Here is a 27,219-nt window from a genome sequence, read left to right on the forward strand (position 1 = left end):
ATGGCTGGAAAGTAAGCCCCGTGCAGGCAGGGACTGTATGCTTCTTTTTTGTCCTCAGCTCTGTCCCTAGTGCTTAGAAGAGCACCTGCTACCTGGTAGGCACTCAGTATTTATTGAATGATGAGCACACCTGTTTTCTGGCGGTCTGATGGAACAAGAGGAGCTTGGGGGCGTGGGGCTGGCCTGAGTTGGAATCCTGGCTCTGCCACTTCCCCACTGTGAAGCTGCAGGCAAGCTGTGTAGCTGCCCTGAGCTTGTGCTTCCTTGTCTTTCAGATGAAGGTAACACCTTCTTTGTCATAAGGAGTAAATGTGGGTAAAGCATCCTATGTGTAATTTTGTTTATTATTCTATTATCCTGGATTCAAACATCATTTCCATTATTTTTGTTTTTATTATTTTCAACCCAACAGCACACTTTAAACTTAGATTTTTATGTTTATTATTATTTTTTCTATATCCAATAAGCAACATATAAACTTAGATTTTTAAATGAATACATACATTCCACAATAACAGACCATTAGAGCTGCTGGAATATGGAAATATTTTTAAAAGCAGTGTTTAAAATAAGGCCTCGGCCGGGCAGGGTGGCTTATGCCACTTTGGGAGGCTGAGGTGGATGGATCACCTGAGGTCAGGAGTTCAAGACCAGCCTGACCAACATGGTGAAATCCTGTCTTTACCAAAAAAAAAAAAAAAAAAAAAAAATTAGCCTTAGCCGGGCGTGGTGGCATAGTCCTGCAGTCCCAGCTACTTGGGAGGCTGAGACAGGAGAATTGCTTGAACCTGGGAGGCGGAGGTTGCAGTCAGCCAAGATCGCACCACTGCACTCCAGCCTGGGTGACAGAGTGACACTCTATCTCAAAAAAAAAAAAAAATACATATATATATATATATAAAATAAGGCCGGAAGAAGCATAGGAATGTTTCTAAAGGACAATGAATGAGATGCTGGACACTTCTCCCATTGATAGGTTCATGTTTTGGAAACTTGTTCCAAAGAGAAAATGTCAGGGAAAAGCAAATACAGTCATTCTTTGGTATCCTTGGGGGATTGGTTCCAGGACCCACTGTGGATACCAAAATCCATGGATGCTCAAGTCCCTGATATAAAGGGTGTTTGCATATAACCTACACACATCCTCCCATATACTTTAAGTGATCTCTAGATTACTTATGATACCTCATGCAATGTAACTGCCGCATACTAGTTGTTATACTGTATCATTTTAAATTTTTTTATTGTTGTATTGTTAATTTTTAAAATTAATGTTTTGAATAACTTTTTCTGCACTTGGTACCATGCGCATATTAGGGGCCTTCTGCTCTCCTTCCCGATTCCTGTCCTCTCCAGGCCTGATTCTGTGCAGGAAAATGATAGGGCTTGAGGGAAGGAGCAGCAGAAAGAAATGTAGCCCGCCTGACCTTTCCAGCCCTGGTTCTGTTCCTCTGATTTGACCTTAATCTTTCCACCTATGGTATGGGAAGAAGAAAAATACTAAAAAGGAAGTCAGAGAGCAGAAGAGAAAAAGAGGAAATGGTGGTGGACAAAAAAGCAAGTAATTTTCCCTCCCAATATTTTACTGTGACAATTTGTAAGCACACGGGGAGGTTCTACAGTAGTACAGGGGATCCCACAGCAGACACCATAGACCACCACCTAGGTCCTACAGTTAGCATCTCACTATATTTGCTTTATAGTAAATGGATAGATAGGGTTTCACTGGTCAAAACAGGAACACTGAGACAAATCCACCGAAAGTAGAACTGAATACCTGACTTTCTTTTTTTAAATTTTAATTCGAATTATTATTTTTTTAAAATTTTACTTTAAGTTCTGGGATACATGTGCAGAACATGCAGGTTTGTTACATAGGTATAAATGTGCCATGGTGGTTTGCTGTGCCTATCAACCAGTCATCTAGATTTTAAGCCCCGCATGCATTAGGTATTTGTCCTAATGTTCTCCCTCCCCTTGCCCCCTACCCACCAACAGACCCGGGTGTGTGATGTTCCCCTCCCTGTGTCCATGTGTTCTCATTGTTCAACTCCCACTTATGAGTGAGAACATGCAGTGTCTGGTTTTCTGTTCCTGTGTTAGTTTGCTGAGAATGATGGCTTCCAGCTTCATCCATGTCCCTGCAAAGGACATGAACTCATTCTTTTTTATGGCTGCATAGTATTCCATGGTGTATATGTGACGCATTTTCTTTATCCAGTCTATCATTGATGGATGTTTAGGTTGGTTCCAAGTTTTTGCTATTGAAAATAGTGCTGCAATAAACATACATGTGCATGTGTCTTTTTAGTGGAATGATTTATATTCTGTTGGGTATATACCCAATAATGAGATTGCTGGGTCAAATGGTATTTCTGGTTCTAGATCCTTGAGGAATCACCACACTGTCTTCCACAATGGTTGAACTAATTTACACTCCCAACAGTGTAAAAGCATTCCTATTTCTCCACAGCCTCACCAGCATCTGTTGTTTCCTGACTTTTTAATGATCACCATTCTAACTGGCGTGAGATGGTATCTCATTATGGTTTTGATTTGCATTTCTCTAATGACCAGTGATGATGAGCTTTTTTTCATGTTTGTTGGCTGCATAAATGTCTTCTTTTGAGAAGTGTCTAAATACCTGACTTTCAACATTGGCCTGAACTGAAGGAGCAGTGAAAGAAAGCAGGGTGCAGAGGCTGGGGACGTGGACACCCAGGGAGGGTGCATACACTCCTGTAAATCCTCCTTGTGGTATCTGAGCACAGCCCAGAAAGAACCTGCAGTGCCATTTGCGAGGCCCAGGTCTATTAATTGGGGTCCTCTTGGTTGCAAATGATGAAACATTGGCTTAAGCTTGCTTCAGCAGAAAAGGAATGTACTGAGCAGATCCTAAGGCTCCCATGTCACTATGAGCGGGACAAAGGTGCATTTTAACAAACCCTTCCTGTGACTCTGATGTCTGCTCAAGTTTGAGAAGCAGTGTCCAACCATAACATGTTATCCACCAGTAATGACCAGATTATGTTATGTCTGATGATTTTAGGGCTGTGAATTCTTTTCTACATCTTTGTGGAATTGAGAGGAATTTCTTAGTTACTTTAATCTGTGAGGCATTTGAACTTTTTCCTTTTATATACTTTCTTATACAGGTGGTTGGCAGCTTAAATATCAGTGAAGCTGTTAGTGAAGATACTTACTAAATAGCAAAGCAGCACCGAAGTGCACACCTTCATAGGATCTTCTGGAGCAAGCCAGAAATCTCAAGTGGTGCTGTGGCCAGGAAACAAAGCAAAAAATGCAGTGGTGAATAGAGAAGGAGCAAGAATTAGTAACTGAGACTGGTAGCTTTCCCTTTGATGTTGTATCCAAAAAGCAGTGACAAAGTAAGAGTAGCTACCTTCAGCTGTTTGTTTTGAAGGACACGTGGGATCAGTTTTTTGTCTTTATGTCCTACCCCCAGGAAACCTTTTAAGCTACCAGTCTTTTTCAAATGGAATTCCTTGTGGAAGGTGCAGGGGAAATGAAGTGCTCCCCTTGAAAGCTTTGCTGCTACCCAAACTCCATGCCCTATGGGAGGGAGGTGGCACAGCACTGGCCTGCAGCACATCATACTTATCCTGTTGCCAGGGAAGGACAGGACCACATCTACCCACAGTGCAGCATAAAATCCCCTAGTCCAAGAGGAGACAGAGTCAGCTGAGTGTGGCTGGCTCACAAAATGGAACACAATAGCTGATGTGTGTTATTTATCTCTAGCTGTGCCTGGTGCATCACAGGCAGGCACACTATGCATTTTTACTGAATATTGTTCTTGGATGGATTTACCGAAGAAGAGCTTGAGGTTCAGAGAGGTTGATGACTTGCTTGATGTTCTATTGTACTCTCTGGAATCCCCTTTGCATTGCGTTCATTTTTCCTAAAAACACTCCCCTCCTCCCTCCTTGCCTTAATTTGAATTTAGTTTTTACAGGATAACAATAGTAAAAACAATAATGATGGTTTTCATTTGTTATCGTTATAGTTGGTGTCTGTTCAATGCATACTGTGTCAGACACTGTTATCCTAAGCACACTGCATGGCTAACTTGTTTAATCCTCAGAGCAACACTCTGAAGTGGGTACCATGATTATACTTACTTTTTAGGTGAAGAAACCAAAGCACAGAGAGGACGTGATTTGCCCAAGGTCACACAGCTAAGCACTGGCAGAGCCAGGATTCAGACCCAGGTGGTCTGTATTTTCAGCCCTTGGCCACTAAACTGTGCTGCCACGTGACATAGCTTTTGTCCCAACCTCTGTGACGTGAGATGGGGGCCTCCTGGCTCCTGTTGGTCTTCAGCCTGGTGTTGCTGTGGAAAACACCCACCCCTCCAGAATGCCTCCCTGCCCTCTCTGCCTGAGAAAAACCGAATCATGGCCTCTTCTGTGAGGTCTTGGGACTCCCCCAGCCCCTCCTGGGCTTTCTCCACATTCGTTTCTCTGCAGCTTAGTGCTGTCCTCAAGTGTGTTCTGTGTGGTTATATGGGAACCTCCTCTTTAGGTGGTTAACTCTGATCGGCAGGGCCTCCTGATTCGCTTTGACATTCATGCCATATGCACAGCATACAGATCTTCTAAGTGGACGTAGGCTAAAGATGTACGTCCAGCCTCTAGTGGGTTTTTGGTAAAGCTTAGCTGAATTACAGTGTTCAGAATGGGAGGGACAGGAATGGAGAAGCCACAAGCCCGACAGAAGCAGCCCTGGCAAAGTGACAAGAAGGGAGGGAGGGGTTTGGAGCTGTTTCTCCTGCCGATCTTCCCTTCCCTCTCCCACATACATGTGGAGGGCTGCTGCAGTCTCCCTAGGAGCATGGCATCCCAGGAGGAGTGCCCCCCTCTCTCCCCAGGACATCCGCATCCCCCGTCCACTTCCTCCTGGCACTGAAATCTGGACTTTATCTCACTGTAGGATTCACTGAAAGGCTGTTGGATGGCTGGAATCCCCTTCAGCCTTTACAGCTAACATACTAGGTGGCCCCATATTCTAAGGGCTCTTTTACTGTGGTTGAGCTGGCTGGAGGAGAAGGGGAGAGGAGAAGGGGGACGAGAAAGGGAGCCCCACCCTCTGCTCAGGACCCATTGTTCACATTCTTTTCCGTGTGAAATGTTGCCGCAGCCAGGCCCTAGGCTATGAGTGGTGGCATTTCCATGTTTGTGGAATGAATATAAAGTCTGTTTTAGGATCAGTGGTCAAAAATCAGCATGTTTGAAGTGGAGGTTACAATCAGTTGGTTAGTACGATATTTGACATTTACCCCGGGCCCTTAATGGTGCAGTTTTTCTGATGTAAGGAGGGTGAAAAAGCAGCCACTACGTGTACTAAACAGAAGGCGTGATGAGTACAGTCGGTGCAGGATCATGAAGGCATCAGCACATTCCTTCTTCAACTAATCAGCCCAGACAGTGTGGGGTATTTTTGTATTCTCTGCTATTTGTGCTCTGAGTACATGTGCACAAAATGCAGTGACACTGATCAATAAATTCTTTAAGCCTAATAAGCATATGCAGTCTCATAGCAATGAGGACATAAACAGGGAGAAGGATCTTAGGTGATTCAAATTCTTCTCTTTTGTGGCCAGGCACGGTGGCTCATGCCTGTAATCCTGCCACTTTGGGAGGCCGAGGCAGGTGGATCACCTGAGGTCAGGAGTTTGAGACCAGCCTGGCCAACATGGTGAAATCCCATCTCTACTAAAAATACAAAAATTAGCTGGGTGTGGGGGCACGTGCCTGTAATCCCAGCTTCTTGGGAGGCTGAGACAGGAGAATCGTTGAAATCTGGGAGGTGGAGGTTGCAGTGAGCCTAGATTGCGCCACTGCACTCCAGCTTGGGTGAAAGAGTGAGACTGTCTCAAAAAAAAAAAAAAAAAAAAAGAAAAAAAAATTCTCTTTTGGAGGTGAGGAGACTGAGCCACCAGATCCAAACTTTCCCAGGGCTCCATGGCTCACAGGTTGCCCGATTCCTAATACAGCATGGTACTTCATGCCCTCCTTCCAAAGGAGGATTTAGATTTTGTTTGTAAATCTAAAGATGCTTCTGTTGCTGCCAGCCTGGAGAACCACCATGGAGAGCCACTAGGAAAACAGCTGCAATGATGATGTTGAAGATGATGAGAGCCTCCAACATTTATGTTCTTAATAAAATGCTTTAAATTTTTAACTAAGGGCACAACTCTAGAGATACACCAATTGCTTTCTCTTTTTTTTTGGTAGGGGGGCGGGAGACAGGGTTTTGCTCTGTTGCCCATACTGGAGTGCAGTGGTGCAATCATGGCTCCCTGCAGCCTCGAACTCCAGCGATCCTCCCACCTCAGCCTCCTGAGTAGCTAGGACTACAGGCACGCAGTGCCACACCCCACTAATTTTTAAAAAAGATTATTTGTAGAAATGGAGTCTTACTATGTTGCTCAGGCTGGTCTTGAACTCCTGACCTCAAGTGATTGTCTTGCCTTAGCCTTCAAATGTTTTCTCCATTTTAGAATTGAGGAACTGCAGCATCAGTACCTGGGTCATATAGGTAAGAAGAAGGAGCGCTGCTCCCTTCACCACTCCCTGGGCTGCCTCCTTCCTGTGTGATTGCGGGGAACCTCCTATATAGAGATCCCAGATCCCAAGTCTTCTTTTGCATGTCCCACTCCCTCCCCACCCTTGAAAACAAAAACAAACTCTGCGATGCAGCACTTACTGCTGACTCCCCACCAGAGACCCTCCAGCCCTGAGCGTGGTGCTGCAGCTACCTGTGCTTTCCCCCTGGTCACTGCTACTGCTTCACCCCTGTTCTTATCATGACTGGCGCCACCTATGTTACCATGCCAGGTCCTCTTGCAGTGCCTCAAAGGCAAAACTCCCACTGCTTGCCCACTGCTGTCTTGTGTTGCCTCCAGCTGTCATCTCACCAAGACCTTGAGTCCCAGGAACCAACCCCTTATGGAAGGGGTCAGGGCAAGCTCTACCTCTGCTGCTCTGGGGTGGTGGCTGGGGATGGAGGCTGTGGTGGGATCTCCGAGGGGGTTTCACTTCTGTTCCCAGTAGGAGTGCTCTCATTTGTTGGATTTCCTGGTTTATTCTGGGTTTCAGAGAGCCCTTCCTCTCTTGGCCTTTGCTGTAGAGTTTGAAAATTCTGTACTTTGAGTCAGACTTGCAGATTTTAGAAATGTCAGAGAATCAGATAGGGGAAAAGCAGAATCCACCGTGTATGGCTTGCGTTATTGCGTTAAGAATTCCCTTAACCACTGTGATTTCCCTTTTTCATTTGAGAAGTCATCTAGGGAGTTTTCAAAGTTTCAAACCAGAATTGATTTTCATTTGGGGACCAGGGAGGCACCTGAGTGTGCTTCTTGGAAGAGTGAGTAATAGTTTTTCTCTATTGAGAAAAAGCTGCCAACATTATAGACTATGGTCATTTAATATTAAACATGTATTATACAGGTGACCTGATGGATGGTTTGAGAGGTTGGAGAGCTTGAGTGAAGGGTTGCTTTTTACTCTGAGATGGGAAGTGGAAAGACCATTACAGAGTTCCTCTAAGAAGGGCAGTAGTGTAACTTCTGGATTAACTCAAGTGTCATGTTTGGTCCATGATATGGTTTGGCTGTGTCCCCAACCAAAATTCATGTTGAATTTTAGCTCCCATAATCCCCACATGTCACAGGAGGGATCTGGTGGGAGGTAATTGAATCCTGCTGTTCTCATGATAGTGAATAAGTCTCAGGAGGTCTGATGGTTTTATAAAGGGGAGTTCCCCTGCACATGCTCTCTCTTGCCTACCAAGAGCATAGTGAGATGTGACTTTGCTCCTCCTTTGCTTTCCACCATGATTGTGAGGCCTCCCTAGCCATGTGGAACTGTGAGTCAACTAAACCTCTTTCCTTTGTAAATTACCCAGTCTTGGGTATGTCTTTATTAGCAGCATGAGAACAGACTAATACAGTCCAGTTGCTAAATTAGGGGACTGTGCTGTTGTTCAGAAAATGTGGTCGTGGGCCGGGCGTGGTGGCCCACGCCTGTAATCCTAGCACTTTGGGAGGCTGAGGCAGGTGGATCACCCGAGATCAGGAGTTTGAGACCAGCCTGGGCAACATGATGAAACCCCGTCTCTACTAAAAATACAAAAATCAGCCAGGTGTGGAGGCACACGCCTGTAGCCCCAACTACTACTTGGGAGGATGAGAATCAGGAAGGCAGAGGTTGCAGTGAGCCGAGATTGCATCACGGCACTCCAGCCTGGGCGACAGAGTGAGACTCGTGTCTCAAAAAAAAAAAAGAAAAAAAAAAAAAAAGAAAAGAAAAACAAAAGAAAATGTGATTATGCTGACATCTAGTAACTGGAGTTGCACACAAATCATCCTTTTAATGTGAATTATTTGTTTTTAAAGTTAATAATTTGTTTTGAAATCTTGACCAAGATTGCATGGCTAATATGAAGACATCCACCATCAGGCTGGGAGTGGTGGCTCATACCGATAATACCAGCATTTGGGAGGCTGAGATGGAGGATTGCTTGAGGCCAGGAGTTCAAGACCAGCCTGGGCAACATAGTGAGATCCTGTCTCTTCTTTTCTTTTCTTTTTTCTTTTTTTTTTTTTTTTTTGAGATGGATAGACTGTTTGCCAGTCTAGAGTGCAGTGGCGCGATCTCGGCTCACTGTAACCTCCACCTCCTGGGTTCAAGCGATTCTCCTGCCTCAGCCTCCCGAGTACCTGGGATTACAGGCATGTGTCACCACACCTGGCTAATTTTTGTATTCTTAGCAGAGATGGGGTTTCACCATGTTGACCAGGCTCATCTCGAACTCACCTGGCTAATTTTTGTATTTTTAGTAGAGATGGGGTTTCACCATGTTGACAAGGCTTGTCTCAAACTCCTGACCTCAGGTGATCTGCCCGTCTTGGCCTCCCAAAGTGCTAGGATTATAGGCATGAGCCACTGCGCTCGACCATGTGATCCCACCTCTACAAAAATATTTTTAAAAAATTAGCCAGGCGTAGTGTTGTGCACCTGTAGTCCTAGCTACTTGGGAGGCTGAGGCAGGAAAGCCCAGGAATTCAAGGCTGCAATGAGCCATGTTTGAACTACTACACTCCTGCCTGTGTAACAGAGCAAGACCTTGTCTCTGAAAAAATAAAAAGACTTCTACCGTCATCCCTCTTGTTAAAAGGCAATGGCGAGTTACTGTTTAATGAGTAGACTTTATTTGTGATGGTAAAAATTTCTGGAGATGGATGGTGGTGATGGTTGTACAACATGGTGAATGTATTTAATACCACTGAATTGTGCACTTAAAATGGTGAATTTTATATTATGCTTATTTTAGCACGGTAAAGTTTTAAAAATTACCAAAAAAAGGAAAAAAAAACCCCAGAAGGCTAGTATTTGCAGGAGTGGAACTAGGACTTTGCCTAAATTGCAAACTTCCTTCACTCCAATTTTCTTTTTCTGTTTTAATGAAGCACAGCATATTTACCATAAAATCCACAAAGTACACTAATCTTAATCTTAGCTATAAAGCTCATTGCATGTTTATATTTGTTTACACTTGTGTAACCACCACCCTGTCAATATGTTGAACGTTCCAGCACCCCAGAAGGTTTCTTTTTGGTTGTAACTCCCCGAGAGGTAACCACTATTCTGACTTATATTACCATCATTTGATTGTGCAGCTTTTAAACTTAATACAAGTGGAATCAGGCAGTATATACTCTTTTGTGTCTGCTTCTTTCACTTAGCATAATACCTGGGACAGCCACCCATTTATTAGTATATCAGTAATTCATTTTTTTCCTATTTGCTGTGTAGTTCTCATTGCATTTATCCTTTCTGTTGAAGGACATTTGGGTTGTCCTAGTTTTGGGCTGCTATAAAAAAAGGTGCTATGAACATTCTTTTGAGGGACCTATGTACTTGCTTCTCTTGGGTGCGGATCTAGGAATGGGATTGCTGAGTCACAGGGAACTGTGCTGTGCTCACTTAGGAGTCTCCCTTCTTCGACTTACTGCCTTTCAGCAAATGTTTGTCCTACCCCTTTCATGACAGGGAAGAAAGCAAAGCAAGAGCAGAGGGTGTTGCTTTCTTCTATTTTCCAGCCTTAGCGTTAGTAGATACTGCCACTTTCCAAAGCAGTTATGCCAGTTTACACTTCCACTCACAGGGCATGAGTGTTCCAGTTGCTTCACAGCCTCACCAACACTTGGTATTGGTGTTTATTCACTTTCAAACTATGGTGGGGTGAGGATGGTTACACCCTGAAATTTAAATGATGCAAAGATGGAAACTTTAAAAAATTATGCAAATATTTAAACTTCTAACTCTCAGTAAATGACCCCAAAGCCAGTGGAGTAGGATGGAGCAGGGCTTTTCCCTTCAGCCTGTGTGATGGGCGGGGCTCGCCCACTGCATGTCGACATTGATTTAAGGGCTTTTCCTTACTGTGTGCTCTGGATGTCAGATACATTAGACGGCTTTGGGCAGCTGCCTTCTCCAGTCTTCCGGCACCGTTCCTCTACAGAGCCTTCTTTCATGAAGACCCAACAGTGGTTGAGAGAATTTAGTTGTGGTTTTTCTCATTAACGTTGAATGTAATCTATCTGGGCCTGAAGTGTGGATCACTTAAGAGTCTCCTTTCTTAGACTTCAGCACCTTTTAGCAAATGTTTGTCCCATGACAGGGAAGAAAGCAAAGCCAGAACAGAGGGCGCTGCTTTTTTCTGTCTTCCAGCCTCCAAGATTTCCTTTCTCACCTTTGAACACATTTTCTGTGTGAGATCATCTACAGAATGCTTGGTGGTGAGGCCACAGCAGATACTCAGATTGTTTCTCTCCCTCCACCTCCTCCTGGCCTATGTCATGAGCCTTTTTTGTTGTCCTGGAATTTCTTTTGCATTGCCCTACCCTGCCTTTTGTGCATCTCCCAGTTCTTTTTTCATTGGTTCCCATTCTTTTTTTCCCCCACCAGGAGAGCAGATTTATTTTTTATTTAAAATTTTTGTTTAGAGACGAGGTTTCACTTTGTCACCCAGGCTGGAGTACAATGGCACAATCATAGCTTACTGCAACCTTGAACTTCTGGGCTCAAGCAATCCTCTCACCTCAGCCTCCTGGGTGTCACCATGCCCAGCTAATTAAAAAAAAATATTAGTGAGACAGAGTCTCACTGTTGCCCAGGCTGGTCTTGAACTCCTGAGCTCCAGCAGTCCTCCCACCTCAGCCTCCCAAAGTTCTGGGACTACAGTCGTGAGTCACTGTGCCCAGCCACATTTTTTTAGGCTCATTACTTGAAGTGTGACCTGATGGTATTCTTCACGCACAGTCTTAGACACTGCTCTTTGAAACAGTCATGGGAGATCATACTCGGATCTGTTATGACAGAAACAGGTTTGTGTAGCTTTGCATTTTTTCACTTCACTCTATCATGCTACTCAAAGTGCTGTTATTGTATCTTGACTGCTGGGCACATAGCCCAGCTCCCATGCTCTGCTTGTTTATAGCGCTCCTTCCTGAAAACCACCTCTTCATCCTCTCTCTTTCCCTCCAACTCTCTCAGCTCAAGAGAGCCAGCAGTGAGGACACGCTCAACAAGCCAGGAAGTACCGCTGCATCAGGGGTGGTTCGCCTGAAGAAGACTGCCACTGCCGGAGCCATCTCGGAGCTCACGGAGAGCCGCCTGAGGAGCGGCACAGGTAGGAGGGACCGGGCAGGTGGGCTCGGCAGGCCATCAGTCCTGGCCGCATGGAAGCACTTCAGTGACCCATGACCCATCCATTCCTTCCCTCGTGAAATATTTCTTGACCACTTACCCTGGGCCGGAACTGTTTTAGGCAGACGATGTCGCTGCCCACAGGGAGTTTACATCTATAGAGTGGGGAGACCGATGAGAAGCAAAAGGTAACTGGGCATGCTGTGGTTTCTTTGGTCCCTTTGGAGGTCCATTTGTCACCATGCACGTGTGAAATCCTTCTGACATCCAAGCAGGGTGGCATATGTTCTGGGGCTGTCTTGATACAGAATGCATTAGAGGAATGAATGAACCCTGTCGATCCCTTGCGAAGGTGGGTGTCTAATATTTGTACTGAACCCTATGGAAAGCTGGGAAGAGCCTCGCCCAGCAGCTGTGGAAGGCTGCTCAGAGTGGCTTGGACGGCAATGGCAACAGGAAGCTGTGAACCTTCTCAGTGTTACTCATTTTTTAAGAATCAGAAAAGGGTTTTTCAATCATTATATTTGAGTTCAGAGCATGTGAAACATGAAATATCAAAGAATTTATTTAATTTTCTCTTTGTGTGTATAGATAATAACTCTAAGCTTTCATGGCCTAACTCTTACAGTGCAGCCCTCAGTGTATTGCTAAATTGTCTAAGACGGGAAAAATAACGGAAATACATCGTTATTAATTTTTAATGTGTTGAAGGGGCACTTACAATTTTTGTGCTCTTTTCGTAAAAGTCACATTCAGGCTAGATCTCAAAAGGTATATTTTAATTTATCGGTTTTTAAAAAGTTGAATCTGTGAAAACCATACAAGGTATTCTTTTCTTGGATATAAGGGGAGTGACCTGGTTTTTCTATATCATGGCTTTACCATTGTAAATACTGATATTGTATTAAACATACACACACACTTGGTTTTTAAAATACAATAAACAAAAGTACCATTTATTTTTATCAAGCCAGCCTAACAGTGATTCCAAAAGTTAATAAAGCCCCACTCAAAAAAAGACAGACTGGGAGGAGCCTAGGGGCAGGGTGGGAATGAGGACCAGCTGAGTCCCGGGTGTGGGACAAATTGCATGTGTGTGGTGTGTCCCCAAAAGCAGGAAGGTGGCGAAAGGAGGCGAATCCCAGTGGGTGGAGGGAGGGGAAGGGCGGAAGGAGAAAAAGGTGGGAGGAGGATCGGGTGGGAGGGTGGTGGCTCACTCAGGACCCAGTGGGGGGCAGCGCGATGAGGTGGGTGGCCCTGTTCCTGAACGGCAGCCCCAAGAACGGAAAGGTGGTTGCTGTATGTGGAACTTTATCTGATTTGCTTTCTGTGGCCAGTGGTAAACTTGGCATAAAAGCCACCAGTGTGTATAATGGCAAAGGTGGACTGATTGATGATATTGCTTTGATCAGGGATGATGATGTTTTGTTTGTGTGTGAAGGAGAGCCATTTATTGATCCTGACAGATTCTAAACCACCTGAGGGATTGTCAGGATTCCACATAGACTGGCTAACATTAAATGCTGGAGGGCGGTACTTTACAACCACACAGAGCACTTTAGTGAATAAAGAACCTGATAGTATGCTGGCCCACATGTTTAAGGACAAAGATGTCTGGGAAATAAGCAAGATCACAGAGGAGCTTTCTTAATTGACCGAAGTCCTGAGTACTTTGAACCCATTTTGAACTACTTGCATCATGGACAGCTAATTGTACATGATGGCTTTAATTTATTGGATATGTTAGAAGAAGCAAGATTTTTTGGTATTGACTCATTGATTGAACACCTAGAAATGGCAATAAAGAATTCTAAACCACCGGAGGATCATTCACCAATATCCTGAAAGGAATTTGTCTGATTTTTGCTGGCAACTTCAATCAAGTCAGAACTGCGATGCCAAGGTTTGAACTTCAGTGGTGCTGATCTTTCTCATTTGGACCTTTGAAACATTAACTTCAAAATGGCCAGTTTAAGCCACTGCAGTCTTGCACATGCAAATCTTTGCTGTGCAAATCTTAAACAAGCTGATCTCTCTGGATCAGTGCTTGACTGTGCAAATCTCCAGGGAGTCAAGACACTCTGTTCAAATGTAGAAGGAGCATCCCTGAAACTGTGTAATTTTGAGGATCCTTCTGGTCTTAAAGCCAATTTAGAAGGTGCTAACCTGAAAGGTGTGGATATGGAAGGAAGTCAGATAACAGGAATTAACCTGAGAGTGACTACCTTAAAAAATGCAAAGTTGAAGAACTGTAACCTCAGAGGAGCAACTCTAGCAGGAACTGATTTAGAGAACTGTGATCTGTCTGGGTGTGATCTTCAAGAAGCCAACCTGAGAGGGTCCAACATGAAGGGAGCTAGATTTGAAGAGATGCTAACACCACTACACATGTCACAAAGTGTTAGATGAGAATTTTAGGGGCTGGAGGAAGATGTACAAGATGAAAATGTTTTCCTTATCACTTTTCTTTCTCCACCCGCTCAGTTGTCTAGAAGAAATAACACTGTAAGGAAGTTAAAAAAAAAAACTTAGAGGATTATGCTTGTTCTCAGTGGTGCATAAGGGAAAAAATTGACTTTTTTTTTCCATGTTCTGATTTTTAACAGAAAAGCACTCATTTAATAGATATAGGAAAACTAGATATTGCTGCCTTTTGAACAGGGTAGGGGGGTTTACCTGGTTGTATGACCAGGAGTAGTATCTATTACATTTGCTTTTAAATAGGCATGATGTGGAAATACCATCTTGGTTTGAGATGCATTTGAGGATTTTAATTTATGGAAAGCACAACATATGCAATTTATATTTATTGAATACTAGATGCAGTATGGATATTTAAATTGTAAAAACTTTATGAAAACTTGGAAAAGGTTGTTTATAAATAGCTTTAGTGATGCCTCCTCCTTTAAATACTTGTCACAGCATATGAATATGGTAAGATCAGACTCCCTAAGACTCTTCAGGTTCATTTTTATGATGTTTACTTTTTAGAACAAAACAGTAGCTAAATTACAGTAATATCCAGTTCTTACTGATTGAGACAGAGTGGAAAGAAAGACATCGTTGTACATCACTGTCATTCCAAAGGTACAGTGGAACTACGGATGGAGGAAGAACTTACCTATCACTACAACACTTACAAATGAGCATTTCTCAGAATGTCATTCTAGGCAAGTTCCACTCAACACCAGACCAAGCAATTCTGTCTATTCACACTATTAGCCTAGTTTTCTCATACAATCAGCACAAGCATGGGAAGATACTTCAAAACCAAAAAACCAAGGTGCGTCATTAATATTCATTTAATTCAAATACCAAATAGTTTTACATAGGGCCATCTTAGAAATAGATATTAAATCCAGATCTACTGCAATCAAAGCTTACACAATATGAATGAATATGGTAGAGTTGCCTATTAAAAGGCAATGTAATATAATTGCTGCTAGAACCCTACAGTGGGGAATGAGGAATTTTAAACATATATTTGATTACAGCCACCAAAAAAGTATATATAAAGAAAGTAAAAATAAAGGCATTTGGCTGATCCAAGATGTAACACCAATCAGTCAGCACCTATGATTCTTTTACTTACATTTTTTACTTTTTGTTTTTGTTTTTGTTTTTTTGAGACAGAGTATCAGTCTGTCACCAGGCTGGAGCGCAGTGGCGCAATCTTGGCTCACTGCAACCTCCGCCTCCTGGGTTCAAGCGATTCTCCTGCCTCAGCCTCCCGAGTAGCTGGGACTACAGGTGCACACCACCATGCCCAGCTAATTTTTGTATTTTTAGTAGAGACAGGGTTTCACCATGTTAGCCAGGATGGTCTTGATCTACTGACCTCGGGATCCACCTGCCTTGGCCTCCCAAAGTGCTGAGATTACAGGCGTGAGTCATGGCGCCCAGCCTGTTTTTTTGTTTTTGTTTTTGTTTTTTAATGAAATTTAGCCCGTTTTTCTTGAGTCATTTTCTCTCTGCAACAGTAGAGGAAGGACCTGTACCTCCCTACCAATGACCTTGGTGTCCTTACATCTACCCCAAGAGCAGGGATGTTAGCTGTGTCCACAGGGTTCTGAATTCTACAGACTCATCAACATGAGGCAAGGAATCATTGAAAACCACTTTTGTCTCCTTTGGGAGAATGACTCATCTTTAGTATTTATGTAGTCTATTCTTCTATATCTACATATGCAAAGCTTTCTTTGACAGTAAAGGGCACATATGCTGCATAGTGGGAGGAGATCAGACCTTTACAAGTGAAGGAAAGCAACTTCAGAAATGAATTATTTTCTTTGCTTTATTATTTTTACCAAGACAGAGAAGTATTGTATTGAGAGATTATCTATTTTCATAATCAACATTTGCCTAAATTATATTTAAATCATTTCACTCTGTACTATATTTTCAGGAATTATAGAATGTGTTATTCACTCACTTAAAGGTACCTCTGTAGAAATAACCTAAAACTGCAGAAGGATCTGAAAGATATAACATGGTGTGTTTAGAAACTGCAGATTTTAGATCTAATGTATACTGCATTAATAAATGATATAAAGTGTGGAAAAGGAAAAAAAAAGACTGATCCCATGATCAAATATTAATATAAAAATTTGAGATCAGCCGGGCGCGGTGGCTCACACCTGTAATCCCAGCACTTTGGGAGGCCAAGGTGGGTGGATCATGAGGTCAGGAGATCAAGACTAGCCTGGCCAACATGGTGAAAACCCATCTCTACTAAAAATACAAACATTAGCTGGGCGCGGTGGCGGGTGCCTGTAATCCCAGCTACTCAGGAGGCTGAGGCAGGAGAATCACTTGAACCCGGGAGGTGGAGGTTGCAGTGAGCCGAGATCGTGCAACTACACTCCAGCCTGAGTGACAAAGCAAGACTCTGTCTCAAATAAATAAATAAATAAATAAAAATAAAAAAAATTTGAGATCAAAATATTAGCACATGGGATTCAACAATAAATTAAAAGAACAGTAGTGTACATCACAACTAAGTGAATTTATGCCACCCAAGAATGGATGAATATTAAGAAATTTTGGAATATAATCTATCATACCATATTAACAGGCCAAAGAAGAAAAACTGTACAGTTATCTCTATAGATACAGAACATACATTTGACACAATTAACAATCTTTCTAACAACAAACTCTTGATAGACTATACATGTGCAGAGACTTCTTTAATGATGTGTATGTGTCACAAACAAAAGCCAGCGATTCCCATTAAAGTCAAAGATAATTCAAGGTTGCTTACTGTCACCAGTCATCTAAAATTTTCGGTAGATACTAACCAAGGCAGTAAGATAAGAGAGATGTAGAAGTACATAAATATTGGAAATGAGGGAACAAAATGATGATTGTAATCAGATAATAACATTGTATGCTTTGAATTTCCTAAAAATTGTCTTAGAATTTTCTGAAATTCTATTAGAGACAATAAGAGTTCTGTATGTGGCTAGTTGTAGACTATAATATATCAATAGCTTTCTTTTTTATTTATTTTATTTATTTATTTTTTTGAGATGGAGTCTCGGTCTGTTGCCCAGGCTGGAGTGCAGTGGCGCGATCTTGGCTCACTGCAAGCTCTGCCTCCCAGTTTCACGCCATTCTCCTGCCTCAGCCTCCCGAGTAGCTGGGACTACAGGTGCCCGCCACCATGCCCAGCTAATTTTTTGTATTTTTAGTAGAGATGGGGTTTCACCATGTTAGCCAGGATGGTCTCAATCTCCTGACCTCATGATCCACCCACCTTGGCCTCCCAAAGTGCTGGGATTACAGGCATGAGCCACCACGCCCGGCCATCAATAGCTTTCTTACCAGTGACTAGAAAAGATAATGTAAGAAACAGTTCTATTTATAAAGGAATGAAAGGGCAAAATATTTAGAAATAAATAGTGTGAGCATCTATAAATAAAATCTTAAAACTCTTTTGAAGGAGAAGTCTTACGTCCTTCAAAGAAGACATAAATAAGTGAAAGCATATATGTGATTCTTAGCTAGGAAGATTAAATAGAATTAAGATTAAACTTAGTACAACATATAAAATGTAATAAGGATGTCTGAATTATTCTAAGAATTCCTTTTCATCTTGATTCAGTGGGAATTTGGGAGTGGAAACATGAATAAAATAACTGGAATTTATCTAAAACCCGTTGTTCTCAATGGGGGACGATTTTGTCCCCGAGTTCCAACCCAGGGAACAATTGGCAGTGTCTGGAGACATTTTTTTTTTTTTTTTTTTTTTTTTTTGGCTGTCATGACTCGGGGCTGCTACTGCCATCTAGTGGGTAGAAGCCAGAGATACTAAACATCCTAGGATGCGCAGGACTGTCCCTGCAGTGGAGAGTGTCCTGCCCAAAAATGTCAACAGTACTGCTGCTGAGAAATCCTGACCTAGCAGAATAAATATTCTAGAGTAACCAGGAAAATTCTGACAATAGTAATCAGGGGATTAACCTTAGGCATTCTGGAACTGAAGAGGTGCTAGGCAGCTCAGTGGAACAGTGGACAAAGTGCAGAATACACTGGAAGATTTAGTACAGGGGAAAGGTGGCATTTCATATCACGGTGGATAATTCACTCAAAAATGTGACCGAGTAAGTATTTAGGAAGGAATAAAGCTGGATCCCTATCTCATTCCTCCCATCAAAATAAATTCTAGGAGGATTAAAGATTTAAATATTAAAAAATGAAACTGCAAAACTACAAAGAGAAAGCATCAGAGAATTAATTTGTAGTCTTGGCCTTGGAAGAACCTTTCTAAGTAGGAACAGACACAGAAGCCATAAAGGAAAAGATGAAAAATGTACTTACATAAATATAAGAAACTTCTTTGCAAAAAGAAGAAATTATTTGCAATACATGTAACAAAATGCTTATTTACAAACAGTTTATACAAATCAATAAGAAAAAGAAAAATAGGCCAGATGTGGTGGCTCATGCCTATAATCCCAGCAATTTGGGAGGCCAAAGTGGGAGGATTGCTTGAGCCCAGGAGTTGAAGACCAGCCTGGGCAACATAGTGAGACCTCATCTCTACAAAAATAAATAAATAAAAATTAGCTGGGTGCGTGCCTGTAGTCCCAGCTGCTTGGGAGGCTGAGGTGGGATGATTGTCTCAAAAAAAAAAAAAAGAAAAGGAAAAATAATATAATAGAAATATATATAGCACCCATGAAAAATACAGATGGCTAGTGGAAAGATACTAAGCCTTACTTAAGAAATGTAAAGCAAGGCTGGGTGCGGTGGCTCATGCCTGTAATCCTAGCACTTTGGGAGGCTGAGGCGGGCAGATTGCTTGAGCCCAGGAGTTCGAGACCAATCTGGGCAAAATGGTGAAACCCCATCTGTACAAAAAATACAAAAATTAGCCAAGCATGGAAGCGTGCGCCTGTAGTCCCAGCTAGTTGGGAGACAGAGGTGGGAGGATCACTTGAACCTGGGAAGTGAAGGTTGCAGTGAACTGGAATCATGCCACTGCACTCCGGCCTGGGCAACAGTGAGACCCTGTCTCACAATAAATAAATAATAAATAAATAAATAAAGCAAAACAACAATTAGATATATAATTTCCGCTAATACATTAGCAAAAATTAAAACAGTTTATCATTTCTGGTGTCATTAAGGGTGTAAGGAAGCCACATATGGTTGATGCACAAGGACAATTTGGTAATATCTATCTAAATATTAATTTAATCTTTCACCAAGCATTTCTATTATTTAGCACTTAACGGTTACTGATATTCTTGGAAAAGGATGCCAACATGTATGAGCAAGTTCAGTTGCATGATTATTTATAATAGTATAATATGGGAAACAACCTAAGTATGTATTCATACAGGGCTGGTTGAACAATGTGATTTTGGTGCAGTAGAATAGTATACAGGCATGAAAATGAATACAGTAGATTTGTGTGTACTGATAGGGAAAGATTTCCAATATACATTACTAAGTGGGGAAAATAATATGGTGCATATGGTATAACCTTAATTTGGTTTTGGTTTTATAAGTATATATTAATTATTAAAATCAACTTTTTTTTCCTGGAAGGATGTCAGAATGATTATCTTTGAGGAGAGTTAGCAGAATTGATAGTGGCAGAGGAAAATTTTTTCATTTTAGATTTTCCTGTGCTGTTTGAACATTTTAAACATATGCATACATTGCTATACAAAATTAAAAACAAGGTAAATACAACATAAATTTAGATAATATAAATATAAACTAAACTTTTTTTTGCCTTCACAAAATCCTTCCTCTTCTACTTGCCTTTTGTAGTGTTCTTTAGCCATTTGTTGGTGGATTTTTTTTTATTGTTTGCTTATAGCATCTGCTCCTTTGCACAGGATTCTAGGAAAAGACCTTGGTTTCATATTGGCTCCTAAAGTAGACAAGTTCCCATGCCCCAAGGGGCATTGGCATCCTTTATTTGTCAAAGGAAGGAAATAGCTACATATCTACTATACAGTGATGTTGGGAAAAAGGTCTGTGAATAATTTATATAGACTGTAATGAAAAGTAAGTGACAGTTATTATTCTTCTAGTTATACAAATTGTTTGTCAGTTACTTCATTTAAGTGAAATTAAATTATTTGACTTAATAGGGTTGAATTTGAAAATTACATTTTGTTTATGAAGCTTTTATTTTTTTAAATTTATTTTATTTTTTGAGACGGAGTTTCACTCTTGTTGCCCAGGCTGGAGTGCAATGGCGCTCTACAACCTCCGCCTCCTGAGTTCAAGTGATTCTCCTGCCTCAGCCTCCTGAGTAGCTGGGATTACAGGCTTGCGCCACCACGCCCAGCTAATGTTGTACTTTTAGTAGAGATCGGGTTTCTCCATGTTGGTCAGGCTGGTCTTGAACTCCCAACCTCAGGTGATCCACCTGCCTCAGCCTCCCAAAGTGCTGGGATTACAGGCGTGAGCCACCACACCCAGCTGAGAGCTTTTATTTTTAAATGTCAGTAGTCCTCAACATTTTTGTAGCACCTTTGGACAGCTGATACTTTTGTACGTTGTCATGCTGTCCCCAGACTGCCTCATTTGGAATAGGTGAATACCAGTCTATTAGGACAGACCGTTAGGAGCAGTGGTATGCAGTGCCTCTCTGTTGCAGGTGTTACCACCTCTGCAGTTGTATAGTATTGTTTCGGTAATCATTTCAGTATTTGATTGCATTTTGTCTATTTTACATGCGTGAAAACCAGGAAAATGAAAATGCTGGTTGGGACTACAGCAACTAGTTGTACAGGCTGAACATCCCAAATCCAAAAATTCAAAATCCCAAATGCTTCAAAATCTGAAATGTTTTTTGAGCACTGACATGATGCTCAAAGGAAATGCTCACTGGGGCATTTTGGATTTTGAATTTTCGGATTAGAGATGCTAAACTGGTAAGTATAATGCAAATATTCCAAAATAAAAAATCAGAAATCCAGAACACTTATGGTCCTGAGCATTTTGGATAAGGGATACTCACCCTGTAGTAATAAGCTTGGGTTTTAAAATCTCAGTACTGCCAGGTGGGGTGGCTTACGCCTGTAATCCCAGCACTCTGGGAGGCCAAGGCAGGCGGATCACCTGAGATATTTGGAGACCAGCCTGGCCAACATGGCGAAACCCCTTCTTTACTAAAAATACAAAAAAATTAGCCAAGTGTGGTGGCGGGTGCCTGTAATCCCAGCTACTTGGGAGGCTGAGGCAGGAGAATCTCTTGAACCTGGGAGGTGGAGGCTGCAGTGAGCCGAGATCGTGCCACTGCACTCGAGCCTGGGCAACACAGTGAGACTCAGTCTCAAAAAAAAAAAAATACAGTTGATACAAAGATGGAAATTATTTAGTGTGTTAGAAATGAGATGTTCACTGGACTTAAACCAATTTTCTATAGGCTTAGCTGTGAAGGAAAAGAATAAAATTAAAGGAAATTGGGGGACTTCTGGCAATATATAGTTGATTTCCTTTCAGAGGAAATTTCTGTTCAGAGGAAATCAACTATATAATAGACTTGTAGGGGGCAGAATTCTTTTTATGCCATGCAAGACTTAGTTTTTGTACTTCTGACTTGGGGACAAGTTTTCTACGATGCATAGCATGGTATTATCTATATTTTATTTCAATTGTATTAATTTTGAGAAAGATTTTTGTCATGAAATTTTAATACAGTGTTGTGATTTTTGAACTTACAAGAATTAAATCTATAGTCAGCCTATATTTTATTGCACCCTTTCCTGGGAGCTGATCTGTCCTCAGGGAGAATCCCTGAAATCTACTCCAGGAGAAATCATGTAATCTTTTGGTCGTAATAATTTTATTATTGTCTCAGCCTTGCCTAGGGCGCCAACTTGCCATCTGTCATGGGTGGTATTGGAACTGCTTGAATGGGGAGGCATGAGCTTCCTCATTCTTTTCAAGACTATTTCCAGTTTCTGGTTTCCAGGCCTTATGCTGTTCTCTGGGGCTATGCCAAAGTTTGCTCCAACAATAGCAAGAACACAGCAAAAATCACAAAAGGGGCTTCTGTTTTTGAGCCCTGCCACCTGCCTGCACTGTGCTGGCTTCTCTGAGCTGCTGTCTCTATTCATGCTCACAATAGCCATAGGAAGAGCATGGTTATTTTATCTAGACCAGGAACCTTGGCTTTGGAAAGGTCAAACCAATTTGACTTTTTCTCTCCCGTGCCCACCCCAGGTTTCCATATGGAACATCCACTTTTTCTAATTGGTTTTATTTCATTAATATTATTCACTTATCTGAATTCCAAAAAAGAATTCTGAATTCTTTTTTTTTTTTTTTCTATAGACGGAGTTTTGCTCTGTTGTCCAGGCTGGAGTGCAGTGGTGCAATCATAGCTCATTGCAGCCTCCAACTTCTGGGCTCAAGCAATCCTCCTGCCCCAGCTCTCGAGTAGCTGGGACTACAGGTGCACACCACCGGGGTCTCGCCATGTTGCCCAGGCTGGTCTTGAACTCCTGGGTTCCTCCTGCCTTGGCCTCCCAAAGTGCTGGGATTACAGACATGAGCCACTGTGCCTGGCCTGGATTCCAGTTCTTACTATTCTTTTTCTCCCTGAGGTGTCCTTTGTGTATATCTCATGTTACACAGTGGTGTGGCTTTTAGAGAATGAGGAGGTTCCTTGTGTGCAGGGTCCTCCCTGCCTGCCCCAGGGTCAAGTGAAAGGTTGTGGAACCCCCAGAAGGCTGTCAAGGAATCCAGCCACTAGGTGGCAGCCTTGTCAAAAGCACCCACCTCTGCTCCTCTGCTACAAGTTCTGGTTCTGACAAATGTTTCTGACTTTAGAAACAATGCTTGTATTTATTGATTAATTCAACAAATATCTTTGAGTGGCTACCATGTGCCTGGCACTGTTCTAGGCAAAAGGACTATATGAGTGAGCAGGACAAACATCCCTGCCTTCATAAAGGTACATGAGCAAGACGTGGGAGAGATGAGAAACCAGGTGAACAGCTGGAGTGGTGGACATTCCAGGCAGAGATGACGGCTGGCCCATGTCCCCCACGTCAAGGGAGTGGTAGGAAGACCAGTGGGGCCGCAGCAGAGTGAACAAGCAGTTGGGGAGGAGGATAGAAAGATGGGGGAGCTTGCGAGTCACTGTCAGGACTTTGGATTTTTTACTCTTGACTCCACTGGGGAACTTTTGCAAGGTTTTGCACAGAGCAGTGATATGACCCAACCTCATTTTAAAAGGACTGCTTTGGGCTGCTTGTTGAGAGTGGACAGATGGGGTAAGCAGACCAGCTTGGAGGCTAGGGCTGTGGTCTAGGAAAGAAGTGACCTGGGCTGGGCTGGCAGCCGTGGCACCGGGGAACAGCAGCTGCGTCTGGATATATTCTGAAGGGGAGAGCCAGCTGGCTCTCAACTTCCCTGGTTTTTGAATTGTGGAAAAATACACATAATCATTTTTAAGTGTACAGTTCAGTGGCATTAAGTTCATTCACATTGTTGTACAACCATCACTACCTTCCATTTCCAGAACTGTTTCATCTTCTCAAAGTGAAACTCTGTCCCCATTAAACACTCGCTTCCCATTCCCCTTCCCTCAGCTCCTGGCAAGCACCATTCTGTTCTTTGTCTCTGAATCTGACTGCTCTCAGTTCCTCATCGGAGTGGCATCACACAGTGTTTGTCCTTTTGCAACCGGCTTATTTCACTCATCATAATATCCTCAAGGTACATCCACACTGTAGCATGTGTCAGAATTTCCTTCGTTTTTGAGGCTAAATAATATTTCTTTGTATGGATATACCATATCTTCTTTATCCATTCACCTGTTGAAGGACCCTTGGCCTATTTCTACCTTTTGGCTATTGCGAATAATGCTGCTCTGTACACAGGTGTACAAATATCTCCTTGAGACACTGCTTTGACTTTTTGAGGGTATATACCTGGAAGTGGGATTGCTGGATTCTCCTGATGGATTGTAAAGTTGGTGTAGGGTAAGATTTCTGCTCATGTTAGCAGTGGGATGAGTGAGATGAAATCTGATGGGCCTTCCCAAGGGATGAGGAGTGAACGTGGATCTCTTCTGGAGACAGCAGTCAGCTAGAAGGAGGTTCACGTAGCCACATTTAAAACATTTTTAAAACCACGAGACATGGAAGTGCCCATTTAGATGTTTCTTTATATAGCACACGTGGGATCCAAAGACATGTCACTATTTTAAACTGATATCAGTGTTTTCTAAAAGGCAAAATAAATGTGAAGGGCTAGTTTTACTGTGGCCAAACTCTGATGCTTGCAGAATCTCAGACATCTCAGATGGTGATCAGTAAGGGCAAGCAGTCGTGATTGGCTCACTGCCAAGAAACTGTCCGTGTCCGTGTCCTCGCTGATACCTGGACCCCTGCATGCTCCCACTTACCTGCATCACAACCAGGTAATGCCTGAGGCTCCAACCTGAGACACCTGTCCTCTCTGACATGGGGAGGGAATAACTCTGGGCTCCTATCAGGGGAACTCGTCTAACATGGAAGGTAAGTATTCTTATCCCCATCTGACATGTGAAGAAGCGAAGGCTCCAGGATAGGTAGTGTTCCCAAATTCAAACCCAGGTCCGACTCCAGAGTTCTTTTTTCTGCTACTCTGTTTGTCTCAGGTAGGGAGACTTGTTTTCTTCCCTCATCATCTTTACCTGCTGTAGAATTACTATTACCGGTGACTAGCATTCTTTGCTCACTATGTGCTAACCACTGTTCTCAGTGTGCAATGAATATAGTCTCCTTTAGTCTTTACTACAGCCCTATGAAATAGTATCCTTATTATCATTCCCATTTTATAGGTCAGGAGACTGAGGCATAAAGAGATTAAGTAGACTGTCCAAGTCCATGGGAGATAAATATTGGTACCAGGACTTGCAGATTAGGAAACAGGGGCTGAAAGAAAACCATGGATGGGTTGGCTTGCTGGGGTGAGAGTGGAGGGAAGGGGATGTTGGGAGTTTTGGAGTTGAGAGGCCGGAAGGTGGGTGGGTCAGTTTCTTGGATGCCACAGAAGGAGGAGGGCCATGAGCCAGGGATGTCAGGGAATGGGGAGAATGGGGTGGGGGTGTGTAGATGGCAACAGGGAGGGGAAGAGGATGCCAGGTCCTGCTGTGTGAACTGCAGAAATGGAAGGTGTCTGTTTACAGTGGGGAGGGGAACAGACGGGGGGAAGCAACAGTCATAGGTATGAGGTACAGCGAGACCTTCAGTTTGGGAAATGTGAGAAAATGAACAGACTGGCCTTGGGAAGGCAGTGGTGGGATTCATCCAGCTGTGGAAGTGAGGGGACATTCAGAGAGCTCAGCCTATGGGAAGTGTTGATTTCACTGTGAGTTCTGAAGGGCCCTGAAGAAGTGTTGGGGACTCAAGGGAGGGGCCTGGGACAGGTGGGGCTGAATCTCTTTGGAGATGAGAACCTGCAAAATCACAGAATGCCAGGAATGAGTTTGTTCTTGTTTTCATAATTTTAGAGAGGTCATTTATCAATGAATATATTTTGTGATAAAAAAAATTTCAGATTCGGTATAGATGCTCCTCTACTTACTTCATAGGTTACTTCCAGATAAACTCATCATAAGCTGAAAATATGCTAAGTTGAAAACACATTTAATGCACTTAACCTTCCGAACATCATAGCTGAGCCCAGCCTGCTTTAAACAGGCTCAGAACACTCATATGAGCCTACATTTGGGCAAAATCATCTAACACAGAGCCTATTTTATAATAAAGTGTTGAATATCTTATATGATTTATTGTATTAGATTGGTGCAAAAAAGTAATTGTGATTTTTGCCATTTTAAAAATTGCAGGCCAGGCGCGGTGGCTCATGCCTGTAATCCCGCCACTTTGGGAGGCCGAGGTGGGCGGATCACGAGGTCAGGAGATCGAGACCATCCTGACTAACACGGTAAAACCCCGTCTCTACTAAAAATACAAAAAATCAGCCGGGCGTGGTGGTGGGCGCCTGTAGTCCCAGCTACTCGGGAGGCTGAGGCAGGAGAATGGCGTGAACCCGGGAGGCGGAGCTTGCAGTGAGCCGAGATCGCGCCACTGCACTCCAGCCTGGGCGACAGAGCGAGACTCCATCTCAAAAAACAAAAACAAAAGCAAAACAAAACAAACAAAAACATTGCAATTACTTTTCCACCAACCTAATTTACTGGAAGTGAAAAGCAGAATGGTTGTCTGGGCACTTGAAGTACAGCTTCTACTGAATGCGCGTCATGTTTGCATCACCTTAAGGTCAAAAAGGGTAAGTCACACCATCATAAGTTTGGAACTGTCTATTTTCATTTTCTTCTATTTTATTCTACATTTAATTCATTTTCACATTGTAGTAGGAGATCTACCCTCTGAACACATTTTTAAGCATGTAATTCAGGGGCAATGCTGCATAGCAGGTCCCTCAAGCTTACGCATCTGTACCCACTGAACAACTCCCTGTCGCCCTGTCTGCAGCCCTTGGCAGCCACCACTCAACTTTCTGTTTCTGTGAGTTTGACTGTTTGAGATTCTGCATCCAAGTGAGATCATACAGTATCCTTTTGTGACTGGCTTATTTCCCTTAGCATAGTATCCTTCAGGTTCATCCACAGTGGGACATGTGTCAGAGTTTCCTTCCTTTTAAAGGCTGAATAATATTCGATCGTCTGGATAGCCACACTTTGTTTATCCATCATAATGGATGGACCAGAATGGCTTTCAGCTTCTGGTGGTGTCTGAGGTAAACCCAGTTGTGAGGATGTTATGAATTCTACACTAGTTAAGGTACTGAATTCTAAGCTTGAGGACACATGTGGTGGTGTCGTGGCCCTGCATTTCCCGGGAGTACATGATTTAGTCAGGGCTTTGGAGTGGGGCCAAGGGTTTTCTGTGACTTTCTGTGTTGGCACAAGGTGCAGTGCTGGTTTGGGGATGGCAGCTCTCCTGGGTCCTCCCTGGGTGCCTGTGGTATAGACAGTGGGGAGGTCTCCCTGCAC

The 27,219-nt window shown here is 42.8% G+C and overlaps 1 protein-coding gene and 1 pseudogene across 13 annotated transcripts in view; both read left to right on the plus strand.

Moving 5' to 3' along the window:
- Positions 1–27,219, plus strand: part of SPECC1 (sperm antigen with calponin homology and coiled-coil domains 1) — a 313,351-nt gene that overhangs the window by 89,358 nt on the left and 196,774 nt on the right. For all 13 annotated transcript variants that reach the window (XM_063599215.1, XM_055101224.2, XM_063599212.1 and 10 more), the window contains one exon: positions 11,583–11,718. In XM_063599215.1, the coding sequence (XP_063455285.1) occupies positions 11,583–11,718 (136 nt within the window). The remainder of the gene's footprint in view (positions 1–11,582; positions 11,719–27,219) is intronic.
- Positions 12,978–14,274, plus strand: LOC100973332 (BTB/POZ domain-containing protein KCTD9-like; annotated as a pseudogene).

The sequence above is a fragment of the Pan paniscus genome, chromosome 19, assembly GCF_029289425.2.
Source record: "Pan paniscus chromosome 19, NHGRI_mPanPan1-v2.0_pri, whole genome shotgun sequence".
Classification (NCBI taxonomy): Eukaryota; Metazoa; Chordata; class Mammalia; order Primates; family Hominidae; genus Pan; species Pan paniscus.